Consider the following 23,455-nt stretch of genomic DNA (forward strand, 5'->3'; position numbering starts at 1 on the left):
ATTTCTGTAAATAGATAGTTTTATTAGTTTCCTATTTCTATAAATAAATAGTTTTATGATTTAGGAATAAGTTAGTTTAAGAATAAGTTAGTTTCCTATTATATATCTTGTTTCCTATTTCTTCTCTTATAATTTCTTATATAAACTGTGTGTATAGTCAATCTAATAGATAGAACTTATTATTTTTCATCCCATATTTCGTGTCATGGTATCAGAGTTGTAGGTTTTTAAGACCTGGGCATCATTCTGACCTTCATCGCCATTTTTCTGGCCTTCATAGCTGGATTTTTTTTATTCAAGTGTTCTTTACAAACCTACTGGAACTTGTTTAATTGTGAAGAAATGGAGAAGTTGAGAAACTTGTTGGGATCCCTTGACAAACCTACAGGAACTTGTTATTTGACTCTTTCAGGTACACCTTCACTCTCTTTTTGCATAAATGCCTCACACAGGGTTTATGTTGACTCTTGGATAATAAACTCCAGTGCCACAGACCATATGACCTCCAAATCTCAACTTTTCCATACCTATACCCCAAGCCCAAGTAACAAGAAAATTGCAGTAGCCAATGGCTATTTAGCTACTGTTGCAGGTTTCAGAGACATATACATCACACCTACCCTTATTCTTAAAAATGTCCTTCATGTACCAAAATTATCGACTAACCTTGTTTCCATTCAAAAGCTTACCCATGATCTTAAATGTTATGCTATTTTTTCCCTTCTTATTGTGTTTTTCAAGAACAAGGCTCGAGGAGGAGGATTGGACTTGCTAATGAAAGAAGCGGTCTTTACCATCTTATCATCTCAGAAAACTAGTAATAATTTGTCGTTGTCTTTTTTCAATTCCTCAAATAAAGACACCATTTGGTTGTATCACCTACGTCTAGGTCATCCATCTTTTAGGGTTTTAAAGGTCATGTTTTCTCATTTGTTCCAAGGATTAGATATTTCTAAGTTTCATTGCGAAACTTGCGAATTGGCAAAACATACTCGTGTATCTTCTCGTATTAGCAATAAAAGAAGCTCTCATCCTTTTCATTTGATTCATAGTGACATATGGGGTCCTTCGACTCTACCTAATGTTTCTGGGGCTCGCTGGTTTGTATCCTTAATTGATGACTACACTTAAGTTACATGGATCTTTCTTCTTAAACAAAAATCTGATGTTAGCATTGTTATACCTAATTTCCACTCAATGGTTCAAAACCAATTTGGGGTCAAAATAAAAAACTTTAGGACAGACAATGCTAGAGATTACTTCAACCAGATTTTGTCACCCTATTTTCAATCACAGGGCATTCTCCATGACTCATCATGTGTTAACACACCCTAACAAAATGGGGTAGCCGAGAAAAAAAAAAAGGCATTTACTCAACACAACCCCAGTTTTACTCTTTCAAGGGAATGTTCCTAAGTCCTATTGGGGGGAAGTTGTTCTTACTGCTACATACATGATAAATAGAATTCTCTCACGAGTATTAGACAACAAAACCCCCGTAGAGATACTTAAGAGTATCGATCCACACTTCAGAACCTCAAATGGGCTCATTCCTAGGATATTTGGGTGCACTACATTTGTTCATGTCCACAGCCAACATAAAGACAAGCTAGATCCCCGAGCCATAAAATGTGTCTTCCTTGGTTACTCATCCACTCAAAAAGGATACAAGTGTTACAATCCCTCAGCCAAAAAATTTTACATCTCTGCAGATGCCACCTTCACAGAAAATAAACATTTTTTCCCCAAGTCCTCTCTCCAATGGGAGATTTCAATGATGGAAGATAGTCCTTGTGAGTCCTATGAACCTCTTGATCTTCCTCATGTCTCAACCCATGGTGATGAAGAACCTGAGTCATCCGAGTCAATCACACCTGAGTCACCCAATTTAACCATTGAATCCGTGTCATCCCCTGTTCCAGCCAATGTCACTCGCAATTTTCCACAGTTTCCTAAGGTGTTTTCAAGGGAAAAGACCATTCCAGAACAAAAGCAGGTACAAGAATCCAACTCAGACCTTGGGAATGAAATCACGATAAGATCAGACCCACCTTTACATACACAACCTGGTGAAACTTCCACTGACTCGACAGACAACCTAGACCTAGACCTTCCCATTGCTGTCAGAAAAGGCACCAGAGAATGCACTAACCGACCACTCTATCCACTATCACACTATGTCTCTTAAGCACCTATCACCATCCCACAAGAATTTTATTGTGAGTCTAAACACCACTATCATCCCTAACACTGTTTCTGAGGCATTGACAAAAAGGGAATGAAAGGATGCTATGAGAGATAAGATGAGTGCATTAGAAAAGAATAAAACATGGGAGATTGTTGAAAGACCGAAAGAGAAAAACATTGTTGATTGCAAGTGGATTTTCACACTGAAATATAAGACTGATGGATCTCTTGAGAGACATAAAGCAAGATTGGTAGCTAAAGGGTACACTCAAACTTATGGAGTTGATTATCAGGAGACTTTTGCTCCAGTTGCAAAAATGAATACTGTAAGAATCCTGTTGTCACTAGCTGTCCACTACAATTGGCAACTTTTACAGTATGATGTTAAGAATGCATTTCTTCATGGTGATTTAGATGAAGAGATTTATATGAACATCCCACCGGGATTTGAGGGAAACACATGTAACAAGGTGTGCAAGCTGAAAAAGACCCTTTATGGGCTAAAACAATCTCATAGGGCTTGGTTTAGCAGATTTGCAAAAGTCATGAAAGAGTCTAGGTGCAAACAAAGCCAAGGTGACCACACTCTCTTTATTAAGCACTCGGCTGCAGGGGGAGTAACTGCTCTTCTAGTCTATGTTGACGACATCATAGTGATTGGAAATGATGAGAGAGAAAAGTATGAAGTGAAACAGAGATTAGCAACAGAGTTTGAGATAAAGGAACTAGAGAAACTAAAGTACTTCCTCGGTATTAAGGTGGCATATTCCACACAAGGGATCTTGATCTCTCAACAAAAGTATGTGACTGATTTATTGGCAAAAACAAGGAAGATTGGGCGTAAACTAGTCTCCACCCCAATGGATCCAAACCATAAGTTGGGAAAAACTAAAGAAGAATCGGTGGTGGATAAAATAATGTACCAGAGGCTGGTTAGTAGGCTCATATACCTTGCTCACACTAGGCCAGACATCGCCTACTCGATGAGCGTAATCAATCAATTCATGCATGATCCAAGAGAACCTCATCTTCAAGCTGCTTACAGGGTTCTGCATTACTTGAAAGGCAACCCCGGGAAAGGAATTTTGTTCAAGAAGAACAATACTCTTGCTCTAGAAGCATACACCGACGCTGACTATGCAGGTTCCCTAGTGGATCGAAGATCAACTACAGGGTATTATACTTTTCTTGGAGGTAATCTGGTAACACAGAATGTGGTAGCAAGGTCGTCTGCAGAATCAGAGTTTAGGGTCATTGCTCAAGGGTTGTGTGAACTACTTTGGCTAAAGATTATTCTAGATGATTTGAGAATCAAGTAGGATGGTTCTATGAAGCTCTATTGTGACAACAAGTCAGCTATCAATATTGCTCATAACCCTATACAACACAATAGGACAAAACATATTGAGATTGATAGGCATTTCATCAAAGAAAAATTGGAGGAAGGAGTAGTGTGTGTGTCCTATGTCTCATCAGAACATCAATTAGCTAATATCCTAACAAAAGGATTGAACGGTTCAATGTTTCACGATCTTGTATTCAAGTTGGGAATGGAAGACATCTATTTCTCAGCTTGAGGGAGAGTGTTGAGTTGTAAATAGAATAAAATAATTATTTTCCTATTATGTTAGTTTCCTGTTTCTATAAATAGATAGCTTTATTAGTTTCTTATTTCTGTAAATAAATAGTTTTATGATTTAGGATTAAGTTGGTTTAGGAATAAGTTAGTTTCCTATTATGTCTTTTGTTTCCCATTTCTTCTCTTGTAATCTCCTATATAAACTGTGAATAATCAATCTAATAGATAGAATTTATTATTTTTCATCCCATATTTCGTGTCAAATAGTAACCCAATCCATAAGGATATATAACCACTTTAGGATCTCACTCATAAGTTAAAGTTTCTTATTGATTTTAACATAAACTCAATATTCTCTCAAAGTTGAAAGTTTATGCAGTATAATAGCCTGATAAATCATGATAATTGATAGTCTTGCGTCATGATTCACCGTAGGTCCTGTCCAGTGTGCATCACATACACTAGTACACTCATCATAAGAAACTCATCCCAACGGTCAAAACAAGTCATCCTTTCAATTAGGAGATAGAGCACTACAGTCTCTACTGGATTGTCCAAATCCATGAACCGACTATGGGCTACTTATCTACTTACAAATGACTTATGACTTGTATCTTCTGTGCAACTCGTAATGCACTCAAGTCGTGTACAATGTAAGAAACATGAGCTAAATGTTCAAATTAAAGTCAATACACCAAAGAGATAACAAAGGGAAAATTAAATTTAACTTGGTTATATAATGTCTTGCTTTTAGGAGACCACTAGGTATATAAGTTGTGTCATCATGGTATATACGCTTTAAAGTGGGGACCACTAGGACCCATAGGAGTACTAATTCCCTAAGAATCCAATTCTGAAGTTAATTCAACATTTCACTAAAGAGAATCAACCGCACTCTAGTACCTTATGTAAATAATAACAAGATGAAGTTCGAATCCATGACTTACTGTCCACTGCATGTAGACTCCCCATGAACTGGTTTTCGTAATCTAGCAAGGTAGTGTTATCACCTATCAAGATTATTTCTTCAATCCTTTAGTTACAAATTTCACTTAAGGAATTACTGTGGCGCCACAGATTTCATGATCATATGTCCTTTAGATTACCCAAGAGAATATACCATCTTAATCCCATGAGATATCATGGTATCTATATTAAGAATACTTATTACCATCAACCTCCATTAATAGTAACACAATCCATAAGAATATATAACCACTTTCGGATCTCACACATAAGTTAAAACTTCTTATTGATTTTAACATAAGCTCAATATCTTCTTAAGGTTGAGAGTTCATGCAGTATAATAACCTGATAAATCATGATAATTGATAGTCTTGCATCATAATTCACCGTAAGTCTTGTCCAGTGTGCATCACATACACTAGTACACTCATCATAGGAAACTCATCCCAATGGCCAAAACAAGTCATCCTTTCAATTAGGAGATAGTGTACTATAGTCTTTACAAGATTGTCCAAATCCATAAACTGACTATGGACTACTTATCTACTAATAAAGGACCAATGACTTGTATCTTTTGTGCAACTCCTAATGGACTCAAGTCATGTACAATGTAAGAGACATGCGTTGAATGTTCAAATTAAAGTCAATACACCAAAGAAATAACAAGGGGAAAATTAAATTTAACTTTGTTATATCATGTCTCACTTTTAGGGGTTCAATCCCAACAAATTGCTTATCCTACTCCAGGAACGGGATTACATTCGAGAACATGTGTACTACTTCGTGCTAGACTTTTGCTAGCCTGCTTAATACTAGAATATGAATTACTATCGCTTTTCAGTGGAGCTGATTGTTCTGGCTTGGATCCTCGTTTGTTCGTACCAACTAGCTTAGGGGTCTTTGTGTATTCTTCAACGGGTGCAGCCAGTTGGAATGAAGGTTGGGATCTACAGATCTAATGGGAATTGGTGTGTACTATGGGATTCGGGCCATGACAACGATTTTGAGGATTTCATTTTCCCATTGAAAGCATTCCATAGTGAATAAGAGTGCCTCCACTTATTTCCAATGCTCCTCCAATAGTTTGCTCAATTTCTTTCAAGCTGCAGTAACCTTTCTTTTGTGACCATTGGGATATCATCCGATCTCTCTCCAGAAATCATTGTGTGAAATAGACTTTTTTCTTTTTGATCATTTGAGTGTAAACCTTACCTCCACAAACATTTGCTTAGAAAGGCCATATGCCTCACAAAAAAATTTTCAAAGATCAAACCTACTTTAAGCTTTAAGACTACTTTAGAGTGGTTGTCTATAGTCCAGTAGGTGTGTATGTGCTAGAGCTTCAATCTTTATGATTTATGGAGGGGAACAAGAATAAAATAGTAACAACATGATAAAATCAAAATAGGAAAGGACCTTCTAGAAATCTCACCTAAAAAAAAGCAATGGAGTTTTACCATTAAAAATTAAAAGGTATGAAAAAGAACTTATTATCATTCATCATTAATCATTTTTAATCAATTTTACATCAATTATTCTTATATCTATACTTTAGAATACCTTAAAAACTAAATAAAATTATAAAAAAGGTAAACCTAACCTATGTTGTTTCTTATTAGCGCCCCTATTTATTTCCTAAAATTATTAAATCTTCTAAAAAGTTAAAAGAAAACAAAAACTTAAGTTTTAAAATTAGAAACTTCTTGTAATAAAAGTTTATGATAAAGAAGACTTCCAAATTTTAAAAACTCAAATACAAATGAGGATGAATCTCCAAAATCTACTTAAGAAATGAATAAAAGAATAAAAATATCCTAAATTACTTAATTAATTGTATTTAGGTAATTTTGCAAGTTTTAAACCTTTTGTTTTCTAAGATAAAATAGAATCCGGAAGTCTTCTTCAATAGAGACTTTTATTACAAAAAGCTTTTTATTCTAAAAATATTTTAATTTATTTTAATTCTTTAGAAGATTTAATAGTTGTGGGAAAGGAATAAGAGTCTTAATTAATTTGCTACATTAGGTTACGTTCATTTTTTTCATGGTTTTATTCAAATTCTAGGGTTTTCTAAGCCTATAAATAAGGTTAATTAATGTAAAACGAGATTAAGTATTGATTTGATAATATTAAGTTTTTTCTTTACATACCTTGAAGAAAATCAATAGAGTTCCACCATTGAGAATTGCTAGGTGATATTATAAATTTTATTCCTTGTTCCTCTCCTTAAACATTAAAAGATTGAAACCCTGGATCACCTATTTGATGGTAGACAACTATTCTAGGGTTGTTAAGGACAAAAAGGCTTTCTTTCAACTATATAAGTCTATATGAGAGATCCTCTTTAAAACGGGCCCTAGAACTCCAATGCTATAAGATTTTCCAAAATCATCATATATCTAGGAAATTTGGAATACTCTACCATATTCTTAAAAGCTTCAAATATAGATTTCCAACTCAAACAAAGATGCAATTTAGAAAAAAAGAAAGCGACCCTTTAAACTTAGACAGACTGTACACATCTTACCATTAATAATCTCAAATTAACTCACCCATATGCATCCACGATTTCTTGAAAAGGCAAAGTGAATTTATTAGTGCGAAAATAGGTAGGTGGTGATTCCTTTGTATGCAAAACCTGAAATATGGCCCCAAGTTGGGAGTTGCTGTCAAAGGTTGCCTGCTTCAATGCATTTTGGATCTGAAAAATCAAGATGCATATAATCAATTCATGAAGATTTAATAATATAATTATTCAGTGTGAAAACCGAGAAGTAATTCACATGAAAAGAATACCTGATTTGTTGCAAAAACAGGACACCACCCTTCTGCCACCAGACACTTTTTTGTCACATCAATGCTGAGCATATTTAAGGTGTGGTAAATGGATTTCTCCTTCTTCACCTTCATAGGTTGAAAGAAACAAAGTTTAGCAACTGAACAAGTATCAATTTGCATATCCTCAACGGAAGAAAATTTCTCACACATCCAGTCCTACACCAGGGAGAAAGTATATGCCCTTGTTTCAAAAAATGGAGGAGACTACTTAGCAAAACAAGTGAGACTAACCAAATGGTTCCACTGCTCAAATTGATGGCCAATTGTCTGCAACAAATTGCTCCAGTGAAGAAGTCCAGCATCTACAGTAGTCTTCAGCTCTAAAAGTCTTCTGGATACCTATGAAAATAGCTACAAAATTGAGACTGCATTGAGACTGTAATCAAGGCTTTGTATACAATCAAACAAAAAAGATCTCTCTCCGGTCTACCTTCTTGATGCAGAGAAGGAAGACAGTTTATTTGCATCACCATGGCATCATTAATGAACATAAAAAGCAATCCAACTAGTAATACTTGCTTCCAGTTTTACAAATGTTACTAACTTCTGTCAAAAGTACCCTTATCTTTCAATGGTTCCCCCTTTCACAATTTTATTTTTTATTTATTTACTTTTTTTTTTTGATAACCGTGGATGTCCGAGCCAGCTTACGCGCACCTCGACTAATCCCACGGGGCCCTGAAGTTAACGACCGGGTAAACCTCCAGTGGCCCTGAGGGGACTCGAACTGATGACCATTGGGGAGCAAACCCAAGGCCCCCCCTTTCACAATTTTATTTTGGTAAAAGATATTTCTCTGCCAAAAAAAAGTAAGGGGACAAGTATCACATATAGCATTAGAGACCACATATTTATTTTTTATTTTTTTATTTTTTATGGGTGTTTTCTTTTTGGACTACATGGGAAAAAACCTAGAACCTCCTCCTTCCCCAACTCACCCACTTGCCAGTGAGCCAGGCCACAAGAGCACCCTCCTCAAACTGTCCTGCCACTGAATCCCATATAAGAAAAATAACATGATCCCAGAACCACAAATTACCACTAGCTTAGGTTAATACATATAGAATATTTTTCTTAGTAAGATTCAAACCACTAAGGACACATCACACTCTTAACTGAAAATTAGCATGGTTCCAGATATGCAATACAGCTATGTAGAAAGGAGTTAAATATCCAAAATAAAACTATAAAAAATTTGGAATCTCTTCTGGTAAAATCATCTCAACCCAGCTTCATTGGCTAAGCCCAAATTCTTCTGATTGTGTTTTTATTTTTTAACCAATATGCTCCAAAGCACCTTAACGGCCAGGAAGTGCTCCTAGATTACCAAAAAACTCTACCAAACAAAGCTAACCTATACTTTCTTCCTTAAATAATCTAGTTGTGAAGTTTTACTATCTAGTTAATCATTCAACTAAGCTGATAAGGAAACAATGGATGGATTCCCTAGAACAAGAGTATTGATCCATCTCCTCTACAATAAGCCATTATGCCAATTTAGCAAAACTATATATCAGAGGAATCCTATGATCAGATTCATCTCAACCGTTGTTGTTTTGACTGTCATTACTATTTAGGTCAACAATGGATAAGGAAAGGGAAAATGATGAGAAGATAAAAATAAAAATGGCAATGATAACAACAACAACTAATCATAACAATAGTGATGATGATGATGATAACAATAATAATAATATTAATATAAGAAGAACAACAACAACAACAACAATAATAATAAGTTCAAAATATGCACAAATACATTTAACCGAATGGAGTCATTAGTGTTCATGCACACTACAATGCACAAAGGTCATTTATTACCAAACTTGAATAAATATTTTTCATTGGTTCTGTTTGTCTTGAAAAAAGAGCTAACTCTAATCATTGATGCATAAGCAAGGTGAAGTTTTGGAAAATTCTGACATATATCAGCAAAAAATTCTAATGGTATTTATATGAGGCACACCAATAAAGACAGACAAACCTAAGTAATCCCACTTATAGAGATTTCTTAGAGTCTATTTGGTGAGGGAATTATGGAAATCTATGACAGTAAAATTTTCCATGCGCCAATTGAGAAAATCCTACCCTCCAATCAGAGGTGAAAAGCGGCTGTTTCCTTTCAAATTTTGATCTAGTTTGTTATGATTTAGGTGTGGTAGTCAATAATAAGAAAGTGGAACAGGAAGAGAGATGGTGCACTCAGGACAGGATTTAGGGCAAAAAAAATATTCAGCATCGATTTTCCTTTTAACTGGAGTGAATAGACATTTATCCAAAGACAAGTTCTAAAGCAATATTAAGGAATTGACAAGTTGCTCTATCAAAAAAAAAAAAGTATTAGACAAGTTGCAGCAATATGATGATTTAAATTAAAATAGGATGATAATCTGACAAAAGAAAAAAAATGCATACCTCTGTGATCATCTGATATTGTTTACCAAGGTCATCCATAAACGGGTAACGATTTGCTCCAAAAGCATCACATATTTTCAGAATTTTGTTCTTCACTCTTTCTCCAGAGAAGAAAATAACAAACACATTTTTCTCAATCTGTAAAAGACTCTTAAAACTAGTACACATGAGTGAGATGAAGCATCAATCAAGAGGAAGATGAAACTAAAAGAGAACTGTGTTATAACCCTATAAAAAGTTGAAAAACGTCAAAAAGAAAATTCCATCCCACATCTTCAGTAATATATATATATATATATACATATTCAATAGGCAAATAGAGAATATACATTTAAATGCATTTAATAAAAAAGAGACACAACCCTAGCATATAGGAAGTACAAAAAGGAAATAATCATAGAAAAACCACCTAAGACCATATAAAAAGAAAGCATGAATAGACAGAAGTATGCTTAAATCCCATTAAATTAAAGAACCACAATAGTAAGCTCCAGTATTGACCTTTTCCCCCAAAACAGGATCAATGACACAATCTTCTACCAGAGCTTGTTTCAGGAAAACGTTACCCCTTGTTGCACGGAACAGGATCCTTTCAAAAGCCATTGACTTCTCTCTTGGAACAAGGCCACTGACAAACCCTAGCTTAACCTGCTTTGATGGATCTGTCAATATTTCCTACACCACATTAATCCCAAGTATCATCCTGAGTTAAGCTAAAAGGCTGAGACTAAGAAAATGAAATATCAAACTACAAAACAGTACTTGCTCCAGTAGTAAAGGACTGTCAATGGATCCTTCACCAATGTGATGTGCTTCAACTTCTCTTTGCCAAGCTACAGCTGTGTTTTGGGCTGAATAGAAAAACTCACCCGCCTGAAATGAGAAGACAGCACCTCATTTCATCACTTCATAACTGGTATAATTGTGTAAACAAAAAAGAAACTGCAGTACTAATTGATATAATACAAGCAATAAAGCAGCTCCCTTCTTTCCAAACCAAGAATAAAAGATCCTAGCCTTAGATATATAAAGATTATGACACGTAAAATTGATGTGCTCAAGCATATAAGGAGACAAAATACAAAAAAAAAAATAAAATAAAATTGAGTAGGAACTTCAACTACAGTAGTAGAAAACAACATTTAAGTTGAGAAGTATAGAATGTTACAGGATGCGGATACACATCACCCTGACCTACAGCCCAGCAATGCCATAAATGGAGTAAGAACTTCAGCTATAATTGTAGAATGTCCATATAACCTAAATTCTATAGCAACAAAACATGGCATACCTTCTGCAGAACAAGCTTATATTCTACAAGCTCACTATAAGCACGCTGTAACTTTTCATTGTTTGCTTTTATTTCTGTCAGCTCTGCTTCAAACTCTGCAAGTTGTACCTAGCCACAGAAGCAACAAAGTTAATATAACATAAAATGTGATAATCTTTAAAACCAAGTCATCAAATACTAACATACCTCCAAGTCATCCAAATTAAAATCAGCTCTTGCCACAGACCTTGTTGAGGGTGACAAACCAGCCTTTGTCATTTGCTCCTTGAAAAAACGTAGTTTACGTGCCATCTCTCCACATCTTTTGATCTACGGAATATTTTATATATGCCATAAAGATATAAATGTTTCTAAAAGAATTGCAGAATTTGATGAAGATTTGTGAAAGCAACTTGCAGCTATTGTAGAAAATAAAGAAAATATAAAAGAAGGGGTCAGCATGGTTTGTTGTATTGACAAGAGGAAAGGGAAGTGATTTTCTAGTGTTGTAGCTTTTTGGTGAACCAGTATATTCACTTGATTTTCAGCATTTTCATTCAAACTCATCATCGCCCACCAAGGCACCCAACAAAAAGAACTAAGCAATATTCAAAAAGAGGCATCAAAGCATGCATCAACCATCAAACCATTGGAATTATAAGAAGCCTCAATACAGAAATACCTGTCTATAACTAAATCTTTCAAAGTTGCATCTTATGTCAAATTTTAATTTTTTTTCCAACACTTCCATAAAGTATAGTTAGATAACGCCATAACAGTAAGATGCTTCGGTATAAAGCATTATCTCATGCTCATATTAGGGATTATGGTCAACATCTTGGTGTACCAAAATGTGGCTTGATCTATAGAATTTCCTTGTTATGCTGAAATTTCTCTTCTTCATTCTCACTTCTCATTAATCATGAGCATTCTCACATGAAAACTGATAAATTGGAAATTTAATGTACATAAAAAGATTTTGTGAAAACATAAAGCCTCATGGTGGACCAGTCTGGTAATGCTGCTAAGATTTTCTAGTGCCATAAGCATTTTGATTCCCATGGATGTTATATCTTTATAGAAAATTGCATTTCCAATTTGTTCAAAGATGACACAATAAAACCAAGAAAACACAATAATATGAAGATGTAATATAAACTCAACCGTAATAAGGATGGAGATCATAAATGCACCTGAGTAGCATACGTCCTCTGAAATGGGCTCTTTTCAGCATTCAGCTGGGAAAAATTAGGCACGTCAAAGGTGTTGATATCAAAAAAAAATTTAGAAGAAAAGTTTCAAGAAAATATTGCAGAGTTCCAACCATAGTCCGCCATCACACAGGATCATCATTGATGTCCAAGAAAAATGATATTACATTATCAATCCTACAGGTTTCCAAGAAAACACAAGAAAATAAGTGAAATCAAAGTTTTGAAGCAGAATTTCTTTGGCTTATTTAATTAAATTTATTCAAGACCGCAATCTTGTTCTCTAAATTTTCACAGGATATCTCAGCAATCAAACAAAAAACGCAGTAACTTCTCCGCTCAGAAGAAAATATTGCAAATTGCAATATGTATGGTTGCCAAACCATGATCTGAGATAACATATCTTGTGTGTCTATTTGGAGTTAATCAGGATCGCCGTTAATGTCCAAGAAAAATGACATGACATTATCAATCCGACACGTTTCCAAGAAAATAAGAGAAATCAAAATTTTGAAGCGTAATTTCTTTGGCTTATTTGAATTGAATTTATTCGAGACTGCAATCTCGTTCTCTAAATTTTCACCGGACTTCTCAGCAATCAAACAAAAAACGCAGAATCTTCTCCGATCAGAAGAAAATATTGCAAATTGCAATATATATGGTTGCCAAACCATGGTCCGACATTACATATGTTGTGTGTCTATTTGGAGTCAATCAGGATCGTCCAACAAAAATGACATAATATTATCAATCCGACTGGTTTCCAAAAAATCAAAGTTTTGAAGCGTCGTTTCTTTGTCTAATTTGAATTGAATTTATTCGCGACAGCAATCTTGTTCTCTAAAATTTCACCAGCTTTTTCAGCAGTCAAGGGAAAAACGCATAATCTTCTCCGATCACAAGTTTTCATTCTTCATCAACCAAAAAGGAGCCCCAGGTTACAATATGGGAATTTTCGCACACGAAATCAACTGCAATCCAAACAAGAATATATTTGAGGCGTAATGCTCACGTCTTTGAATTGGAAGAGGCCAAGGTCTCCGAGGTAGGAGATCGTACGATAAGCAGCTTCGACAGGGATGATGAGTTGCACCAATTGCATTGGCTCCGATCGCAGCAGATCCATGATAGGACAACACCCTTCCACACATGTGTGTACGCCGCAGCTGATTCTTGTCCACGCTTCCAAATGTGGGAATCCGATCGGAGAGAACGACGGGAGCGATACCGTCGACACCCGGTTCTCAGGCACTTTCTTCTCAAAATCTTGGAGATCCTCTCACACTTTCGGACGTTTTTTCCGTGATTGTGATGTACGTCTCCGGACCCCCGTGATACGTATGTCTTTTTTATTTGAAATCGTTTCAAACGGCGCCGTTTGATTTTCTGTTTTCAACGAGATGGTGTGCCATCGTGGCCCTCGTCCCAAAGACCAGGACGCGTCACGAGTTTCCTCTTTCAGGTCTCCTGAAGACTTGAACTGCTCAAAATGTTCTTTTAGACAGCCAAAAATAATAAAGAAATAGATAAATAACCTTATGGAGGACGACCGTCAGAAAAATCCTCTCAGAGTCTCTCTCTTATTGATTTATGACATTTAAATATTTTGGCGCCATCATCCAACAATTTTTAGTGAATCACTCTTATTGATCTCCTATAAATATTCCATATAGAGTTATGATATGGGTTGTATTATTGTGTGGAAAAGTTTTTAATTCCTATCATTTGGCAGCGTGCGTAGACATATAGAGTTATCTTCTATAAAACAAAATATTCCATACATCAACTCTGAAGCATATCTTCATGATAGAATCTCCTTCACATGGGTATAAGCATCATGTGGAACACTCCTTCACTCTCATTATCAAGTATATTGTCATAGGACTTGATAGTTCGATGGAAAGTATGTCTCTTCCATTTTTTTTCTTTAATAAAAAGATCATTTTCATCTAAGTGCAAACAAGATAAGGGTATTCTCAATTAAAAGTATTTATTATATCAAACTTCATTGATTTTTAAAAAATGAAAATAATTAAGAGCATGTAGAAGATGATTGAGAAGATTGACTATAGAAAAACTTCGAAATATTACTTCAAGTAGAAATCCTTGTCAACTACAACAATTAGAGGTTTTTTGGAGCCAAATATAAAACCTACATATTTTATTACATAGGTCCATCCAAATCCGGTATGAATAATAATAATGTCAAAAAGCATAAATTCATTTAATAAACAGGTAATACGTCATGTAACTCATATAACTTATTTAATAATCAAATTAAGTTAGATTTTATATGTCATTAATGTATCAATCAAATATATGTATAACTCATTTAATCTATTCATTTAAAAATAAATGTAAAATGAGTTAAATATAAATTAAATGATTTAATGTTATGATTAGATTAATAATATGATTGTTAAAGAGATTAATTAGGATTAAATTCATATTATATAGATCGGCTAAAATATTACTTAGTTATTAAATAATTAATGCAAGTTCACACTACTTTTTATTATATGCTCAAATTATATTAATGAATTATATCAAATTCTGTTACCCTTTATCAGAAGCAAAGTTTCCTACACCTTTTGGAAAAATAGAAGGTATAAATGTATTAGAGTTATGATACTCATCCTCTTAAAAAGTCATTGCCAGTACCAAAGAACTTTCAAAAAAAACAAATTATCCTTTTTGTTTATTTCATTAATTAAGAAAAGTATAATTAATTGGTTTAGTGAAGCAAAAGACTTTCAGATTTTTGTTTAATCATTTGTGTAAGAACACAATTGCAAATTTTATTAAGATTTTTTTTCTTGACTACTCTTTTTTATTTATATAGGTTATATTTCATAAGTTTTTAAATTCGCAACTTTTTCAAAATCATTGTGAAGTGGAATATTGTCAAATCATTTGAAAAACTAGGATGGATTTGGTAATTGGTTTGGAAAGCATTTTTAAAAAATAATTTTTAAAATCTATTATCAAATTTCTTATAGAATAAAAGTCTATTTGAACTGATTTATAATATATTTTTAAAATATTTTTTATATGCAGTGCTTTATTTTAAAACATTTTATATGCTTGAATAAATATTTTTTAAAATAGCCCTTAAAAAATAAGTGAAAATAATAACAAATAAGTAAAAGATATTATCTAAAAATACTTTATTTTTTTTGTTCAAAAAACAGTTTTTGGTTACCAAATGTGCTTTTTGATTTTTTTTTTGTTCTCGATAATGGAAAAATATTCTCAAAAACAATTGTTAAACATGTCTTTAATCTTTATTTATAAAGTGTTTTTAAAAATAATTCTAAAAAATAATTTTTTAGAACAATTTTTATAAAAAAAATTTATATTTTATAAAATAAAAATATGTTTGAAACCTAAAATATTATTGACCTATTTTTTATATTCTTAAATATGTTTTAAAAATAACTTTTTTGTATAGTGTTTTATTTTTAATCATTCAATAAAATTATTTTTTTAAATAATTCTAAAAACCAAATAAAAATAATTAAAAATGTTACACCATATTTTCTATTTTTAAGAATATATTTTTTTTTTTGTCTTTTTTTTTGTAAAACATGTTTTTCTATTTTTTTTTTATGCAAAATAGAAAACTGTTTTTAAAATAAAATTACCAAAAATGACATTCGTACCTTTCAAAGTGTCACTTCATCACCTCTGTAATTGTTTTTTTAAAAGGTTGCGACGAACTCACAACAAAAAAAGACAACTTAAAATGCATTTGACAATGTTTTTATTTAAAATATTTTTAATAAAAATATTTTATTAAGATGTACTTTTAGGAAAACCATCTATTGAATACTTCTCTATAAAACACTTTAAATGAATTTTCAACTTTTTAAAAGCATTTTCTAATTTTTGTCAAACAATTTTTTATTTTTAAAGGGCTTTTTATGCTATAAGTGTTTTTTAAAAACACTGTTACCCAGGCTATTAATGTGTTGCCGATAAATTTAATAGAAAAATGGAATATCTTATAAAATGATAAAAATATTTGAAATATATATATATCATTAAAATTTTATTTTTAATTAAAAATTCAAATATATTTTATTATATATTAAGTTGCTCATAAAAACTATATCTACAGCCTTTTCAATATGAGACTAAAAAAATTGTAAAGTGGAATGCAGGACAAGTAAATAAATAGGCATATCAATAATTTTATCAAACAACGTTATTCCATTCAAATATTTTCAATTTAATTTTTAATATCTCGTATTTGAAAAATTCTTGTCCATTAGGATTTTTTTTTTATATCAAAACAATTTAATTTTAGCTATTCATATATTTTATTTTTGTATATTTAACAATGATAACATATTAATATAAAAATAAAAAAATTTACATATAAGATTACACAAGGTTTTAGCATGACTCGATCTATGTTCATGGATAAATGAAAATCATTCTATAATACCGAAGCAATTACTAAATCTTAAAATCTTTCATATTTCCTTACTTTTTATATTTACACCTTAAATCGTGAGTTTAGACTCCATCAAATTGTTTCATTTTTTTCCTTACATTCGATCAATCAAATATAGTCTTCACAAGTACATCTCTATCTTATAATAATTTTTCATGATGTAGAATATTTATAATAATATTTTAAATAACTTTTCTTATTCTAAAAAAATTAAATTAATATAACAATAACATATTGATACAATATTATAATTTTTATAAAAATAAATATATATACCAAATTGGTGTTTAAGACACTTTCTAATGATATTCACATTGAATCAAATTTTATTAAGTTAATATTTCATCCCCTTATGATCTAGAAAACTTGTCTAAACCAAATCTCATACCATGCCACAGCATCTTATGCCAACCAAATCTCACACCATTTGTGAACCAACTTCTTATGCCATGTGCTTTCCTTCTTGTCATGGTTCCCTTTGTGAACCAAGATCTTGTCATGTTCCATAATCCCCTTGTACGTTATGAAGTTAAACCATTTGGCCTCTTTACAATTTCTACCTTTCAAAACATAGTAAAGGTATAAATAAAACCAAAGTTATTATAAATAACGAAAGCATGCTTCCTGTATTACATTTTGATGAGAAAACAATTATTGTAACTTTAACTAATTTTGTTTATTTATTATTATTCTCTCATGTGTGATGTTCTCTTCAATTTTTCCCGAAATCTTCGAGTAAGACATTAATACCATCTTATTGTATGAGTAGAACTTTCAATACTAACATATTAGTACAAAAATATAAAAATAAAATAACTCACACATAAATGTACACAAAGTTTTAATCTGTTTAAGTCCATTATGTCTATGTGAATGAGACAAAATCATTTCACTATACCATAAAAAATATTAAAAAAAATAAAGATCAGATACAACTATTAAACTCTTAAAACATTTCATATTTTTTTATTACTTGTATCTACATCCTGAATTAAATGCACATGTTATATCGGATGCCTTTATTCTTCCTTGCATATTTACATACCATGTATAGTTTTCATAAGTGCATTTTTATTTCATAACATTTTTCCCTAATGATCTAAAACATTTATAATTTCAAACAACTTTTTTTATTCTAAAAAAAATCTAATATCATATAATTGATACAAGAAATATTTTAATTTAAGTACAATTATTAAATCCTAAAACACCTCATATTTCTTCGCTTCTTAAGTCTACGCTTTGAATTATAAGTTTGTTGCTCTTTTGGGCATGTCCCACTCTTTCTCACATTTCTATTTACTTAGGTGGTGTTTGTTTTTTTACTTAATTCTAAATAGAACCTTAATGCTTAATAGTGTTAAATATTAGGTTGTTTGTTTTTGTAGTATTTTATTTCTATTAAGTATTAAAAAGTAAAAAAAAAACCTAATATGTTATTTTTTCTATTAAAAAAAAGTTACATATTTTGGTTTTTTCTATTTAGTAAAAAGTTTATAATAAGTCATGAAAAAATAAAAAAACAAACAACCTAAATTCTAAAACTAAATTGTTTTTAGCAAAAAGCCAAAAAAACAAACACCGCCTTAGTAGAAGTTTTACATTTTCATCTTCCATTCATAATTGATTTAAAATATTTATAAAAACATTTTTAATGGCTTTGCTTGTTCTATAAAGAAACATGATATTGTAATGAGATATGGATTTAAAAAATATTTGGTATAATATTTATATTCTATAATTAAAGTCATAATTTTTGTTGTGACGCTATCTTTATCCTTATTCAAATAACTACAAAAATACCATGTATCATATTTATAACTTTGAAGTACAAGGGGTTGCTTGAAATTAAGGGTAGCAACTTCTCATACTACAATATTTATCTATCCAAGTGTTTTCTAATCTAATAAATATTCATATACTTTTCATCTAAAAACTTCTATTTTTCGAGTGTTCTCTATTATGGAGTTTCTTTTAATTAAAAACTTGGTAATTCTCTGTTTTACTCAGGTTTTCTCTAAAACTTTCTTTCAACCTTTTCCATTTTTTCATCAATTTTTTTATTTTTTTTTATTTTTTACATTTCACTTGGATTTTATTCTCATAAAAAATAATAGATAATAAAAAAAAAATTACTTATGTCGTGATCAAAGAGTAATAACATGAAGACCCCCATTCATAGGGAACATCATACAACCCTTCATAGAAGCACACTCTTTTACAAGAGGAAAAAACCCTTCTAAAAGCAAAGCCAGAGAAAAACAAATAAGGACTAAGTTTTGACACAAGTACGAGGAAGGTTAGGTTTAAAAACCAATTATTATTATTATTTTTAGTTACCCTCCATTTTTTTCTCAATTTTTCTTACTTGCCCTTCCAAGAAAATATATTTATATTTTTTCAAATTTATTTGATGTTGACCTCTAGGATCTCTCTAGCTATTTTCCCTCCTACTTTTTCCATTTCATCTTCAAATGTATGAACAAAATTGCCCCCTCAGCTTCTTTTTGTCTTATCCTTACTAATCAAACATGTTTGGATTTCCTCTCTAATTTATTTGATTTGATTTGATTTATAGTATTTCTCAGTATTTTGGTCATTTTGGTTATGTTTATTTTTTTACTTAATTCTAAATATAACCTTAATACTTAATAGTGTTAAATAGTAGGTTGTTTATTTTTATAGTATTTTATTTTTATTAAGTATTAAAAAGTAAAAAAAAACCAATATATTATATTTTTTATTTAGAAAAAGTTATATATTTTGATTTTTTTTTTTAGTAAAAAGTTTATAATAGATCATGAAAAAATAGAAAAACAAATAATCTAAATTCTGAAAATAAATTGTTTTCAGCAAAAAGTTAAAAAAACAAACACCACCTAAATCTATTCAAACATAAACTTATATTTTATCAATATTTTAAAAATAATTGAGTATTATTACTCTTATTAAAATTCGCAAGTTCTCAAAATAATATTTTTATTTTTTTAAAAAAAATTATCATTTTTATTGATGAATAAATAAAAGTGAAAAATATATAAGTTAATGAAATAAATATAAATTATTTTTAAATTCTAAGATGGCTTCAATAGGAAAGAACCACATGAAAAACAAACTACAATAATCATATATAGTTGATCTCTTTTAGTGGTGTCATTTATTATTATCTAAATACTCTCTCGATAAGCTTGTCTCATTTATAATTATTTTATCATTTCTATTTATTTTTATTCTTTTATATTATTTTATATCACTTATTCTCCCCGACATTTTCAACCACTTCTGAAAAATTTAAATTCTTTTTAAAAATTTATATCTACGTTTTTTATTGCATAATATTAAAATTAAAACATATATATAAAATATTTTATAATATTAATTCTTTGTATTTTTTATTAAATATTTAATAAAAAATTTACCTAATATTGACTCTATCAACTAACATTCCAATGTGAGGCACGTGAACAAACCTTATTTTTTATTAAATATATATATATACGACAAGGCACTTTCCAAGCTGATGAACGTACATGAATTATTTTTTATTTATAAAAATAATAAGAAAAAAAGTACTCCATTCAATTTTTCAAACATTTTCTTTCTATTGCTTTATACTAATTTTCTCATTTTTTATTGATATTTTTAAATTAATATAAAAATAATATTATATCCTTGTGTATTTTTTAGAAGGTTTTATTTCCATAAGATTATATTTGATTTATAAAAAAATTGAGGAGAGATAATAAGAAATTAAAATTAAAAAATAATAAATTATTTTTATATATCACTTCAAATTTATTTAATTTATTTTAATTTTTTAATATAAAAATTAAACAATTGAAATATATACAAGTTTCTAATTTATTTTAATTATATTTATTTTATATTTATATTTTCATAGAATAAATATGAGAAAATTATTTTTCGTAATTTTTTCTATTTAGTATTTTTTGAGAATCATGATTCAAAGAAAATAAATAAAAGCGATTTTTTTGGGTTTTGTTTTTTGTCCGCAAGGTTTGATGTGATTTAAAAGGATTCTTTAACAGACACATGAATAGAAAATTTTAATACGATTGGGGGATTATAGACAAATCCAAAACATCTTATATTATTTTCACGGTGAAAAATATCTAAAATAAGATACCTAAAGACTTTGTATCATAAAGTTGTCTTAATTTTTGAAAACAGCATGCCATGCTTAGGGATTGATGTGACATGATTGCACCCTTACTTGACCATTCGCCCACCCCTCCCCCACCACAACCCCCCCTCTATCTATTCTCTCTTTTTTGTGTGGAGGGAGAAGAGGCACAAACTGACCAAAGGGCAAGCATGAGCCAAATGATAAACCCAATACCCTTGTCATCCAAAAGGACTATCAACAATCTTAAGCCTGGAAAAACGAGAGCTTCCCATGGAACAACTAATTTGGCATTTTTTTTTTTCAGAGATAAGAGAGGATCCAAAGGAATAAGCCATACCAAGAAGGCTGCAGCGACAAAGAAAAAAACAGTCGTAAGTCGGTAAGTGCAAATAAAACTGGTTTTTGGAGTATGGACCACAGTGGAGTATCGCAGATGAGAAGAAGGAGATATATAAAGAAAGAAGATTCCCATGCGCCGGGGCTCAACCTACCATGCTAAACATTCCACACCCTAGAGTGCCTATGGTGATAAAACCCCGGTAGTTTGTTCACTTGTTCTTCGTGGGTTTGGCTTTTTTCACCACTAACAAGGGTGAAGAAGCATCAGGAGCTAACTACTCCAGTCCTCCCCTCATATTCTTCTAGTTCCCAATCATAACGCGTCATGTCATGGTATTGAGAGATGCCGAAAAAACGTGATGTGTCCGCCTTTTCCGGTAAATGACAGAAGAAGTCACGCTGTGCGCTCACAAGAGGCATGCATGTTGTCTTCGGTTGCTTGCCCCAACATATATGATATTTTTATTCTTCAATTCTCTTGAATTTTCGTATTCCGAAATCCCTTTGGTCTCTTCATTCCACCCATGGTTTTGTTTGGGGTGTCTTCTACGGTATACTGATGTACCTGTGACAGATGTTTTCTATTGTATTTTTCCTTTTCTGGCTTCCACTTATCATGTCCATGCAAGTATGTTATGGTTGTCAATATATTGATTAAATAGCAAAAGGCTACCAAGAAAGGTCTCCCGTGAACCTAGATTTCAATTAGTGGGAGTCCTCTATGCTGCATGCCCATCTTTAAAGACATGCCCATTAAAGTTTAAATTATAAGGGAGGTTTTACATTTTCTCCACGCATGGATTTAGTGATCTGAGTAGATTAAAGGGAGCATGTTTGGAATTTTTTATTATTTTTTTTAAAATAATTTTTTGCTTGTTATAACAAAAATCAAAAGTTTAAATTAAAAATATGTTTGTTTATTAAAAATAGTTTTTGAGAAAAAATTGACAACAAATTTTTATAGAAAATAAATTATTTTTTAGAATAAATTTCAAGTATTATGACAAATAAAAGAAAAAATAAAAATATTTAAAAACCTTTTTAGAATTAAATTGCTTTTCGTATCTGATTTTGCAAATAGAATTTTATTTTTAAAAACAATTGAGAATCATTTTTAAGTTTCCTCCAAGCAAAAAAGCATAATCCTCGTTGGAATTGAAATCCGTCTACACCACCTAAAAGTTAATGCTTCTTTAGCTTTGATAGCCTCAGTCTTACCTTACCACCTACGAGCTATTCCCCCACCCGACCTCGCCCTACTACATGATGTCGTCCCCTACTAGCTTAACTGGGCACTACCATATGCAGTGCCTTCAGACGGTTCAAAGGCCTTCACTTCATTCCATGCTTGATCACCTTTACTTCTTGTTCTATTTATTTTATTGCACTTTGGTAAGAACGTTTTCCGTAACTGCTTTGAGTTTTACTATTCGAATAAGAGAATGGAAAAGCAAGACAACTTGAACTTTCAATGAGTACGACAGCGGAGCCCAATTCAGGTAAGTCTAGGAAGAGATCTCCTACAACTGGTAGATCTGGAAATAATAAATGGTCTCATTAGCCTAGCCATATGAGGCTCGGCATACTGTTTGCAATTAAATTGATAAGTGCAGAAAAGGAAAGGAAACCAACAAGGAACAGCGAATAATGTCCCTTGTATTTGGCTTTCTCAGCAGAAGCAATAGTGGGTTAAATAAATTATCACAAATCAAAGCAATTTGGCATCTACAAAGAAAGGATATGACACAAGTTTCAGGAATTTTTCTTTCCCTTCTCGGTTCAGTTTCGGCGTACAAATTTCATAGCTTGAGCAAAATGCAAATATGAATTGCAGTAATGGAAAGAAACAATAGCAAACCACTGTGTTTCACAGCTGAGAGGTGGGAAACAATTTCTTAGTTCAACATAAGCTGCAAACGAACAGAAAAAGGAAGATTCCTGGAATTATTTGAAATAACAGTTCCTTCCTTGTCTCAATGCGGAACCCAAACCAAAGGAAAAGAGATGGGTTATGTCCTAGAAGTAATCAATATGCATTTACATG

General features: G+C 31.6%; 1 protein-coding gene across 2 annotated transcripts in view; it reads right to left on the reverse strand.

Moving 5' to 3' along the window:
* LOC100255659 (V-type proton ATPase subunit a2) overlaps positions 1 to 14,004 on the reverse strand; it is a 46,252-nt gene extending 32,248 nt beyond the window's left edge. For both annotated transcript variants that reach the window (XM_010666454.3, XM_010666455.2), the window contains exons 1-10: positions 13,479 to 14,004; positions 12,449 to 12,493; positions 11,463 to 11,585; positions 11,277 to 11,384; positions 10,748 to 10,858; positions 10,487 to 10,660; positions 9,986 to 10,123; positions 7,802 to 7,909; positions 7,529 to 7,636; positions 7,285 to 7,433 (exon numbers count right to left, since the gene is read on the reverse strand). In XM_010666454.3, coding sequence (XP_010664756.1) covers positions 7,285 to 7,433; positions 7,529 to 7,636; positions 7,802 to 7,909; positions 9,986 to 10,123; positions 10,487 to 10,660; positions 10,748 to 10,858; positions 11,277 to 11,384; positions 11,463 to 11,585; positions 12,449 to 12,493; positions 13,479 to 13,592 — 1,178 coding nt within the window. In that variant the 5' untranslated portion in view covers positions 13,593 to 14,004. The remainder of the gene's footprint in view (positions 1 to 7,284; positions 7,434 to 7,528; positions 7,637 to 7,801; positions 7,910 to 9,985; positions 10,124 to 10,486; positions 10,661 to 10,747; positions 10,859 to 11,276; positions 11,385 to 11,462; positions 11,586 to 12,448; positions 12,494 to 13,478) is intronic.
* Between the last annotated feature and the right edge of the window lie 9,451 nt (positions 14,005 to 23,455).

The sequence above is a fragment of the Vitis vinifera genome, chromosome 18, assembly GCF_030704535.1.
Source record: "Vitis vinifera cultivar Pinot Noir 40024 chromosome 18, ASM3070453v1".
NCBI lineage: Eukaryota > Viridiplantae > Streptophyta > Magnoliopsida > Vitales > Vitaceae > Vitis > Vitis vinifera.